The sequence below is a fragment of the Colobus angolensis genome, unplaced genomic scaffold (assembly GCF_000951035.1).
Source record: "Colobus angolensis palliatus isolate OR3802 unplaced genomic scaffold, Cang.pa_1.0 Scaffold64, whole genome shotgun sequence".
Classification (NCBI taxonomy): domain Eukaryota; kingdom Metazoa; phylum Chordata; class Mammalia; order Primates; family Cercopithecidae; genus Colobus; species Colobus angolensis.
In genome coordinates, this window is record NW_012120043.1 from 147,051 (window position 1) to 147,522 (window position 472).

Genomic DNA, 472 nt, shown 5'->3' on the forward strand with positions numbered 1-472 from the left:
CCTAGTGAGTCGGGGTGGGGGTGGGGTTGAGCCTCCCCCGCCAGACAATGGGCCGCGCGGTGATGGCCGCCCCCCAGGCTGCCCACGTACGCATGTCAAACAGATCCTTCTTGGGACTGTCCTTGGGCTGCAGGAGCACCGCGTCCTCTGGCTCGGGGGCATCCAGACCCTGGGTGTTGACATAGAGGTGTTCCTCCAGGTCCGGGGGGCCCCGGGCGTCCGCCTGCACATAGCCGTCCCCTGGTGGAGCTGGGGAGTGTGAGGAGGGGCAGGGGGTCGGCTGGGAGCCAGGTGAGGGGCTCGCAGGGAGCAAGGCCCTGGACACTGGGCAGGGTCCCACCAGGAGCCTCCCCCGCCACGTGTGCTGCTGGCTGCAGGGCAGATGCTGCTCTGGCCTCCCCAAGGTAACCTGCCCGTCTGCAGGCATCACCGGGAGTGTCTTACAGTAAAGCCCTGTCGGGGCTCCAACGAG

At 68.2% G+C, this 472-nt stretch overlaps 1 protein-coding gene across 1 annotated transcript in view; it reads right to left on the reverse strand.

Moving 5' to 3' along the window:
• SHC2 (SHC (Src homology 2 domain containing) transforming protein 2) overlaps positions 1 to 472 on the reverse strand; it is a 27,720-nt gene that overhangs the window by 10,649 nt on the left and 16,599 nt on the right. Inside the window, exon 11 of the mRNA XM_011964084.1 lies at positions 91 to 249. Coding sequence (XP_011819474.1) covers positions 91 to 249 — 159 coding nt within the window. The remainder of the gene's footprint in view (positions 1 to 90; positions 250 to 472) is intronic.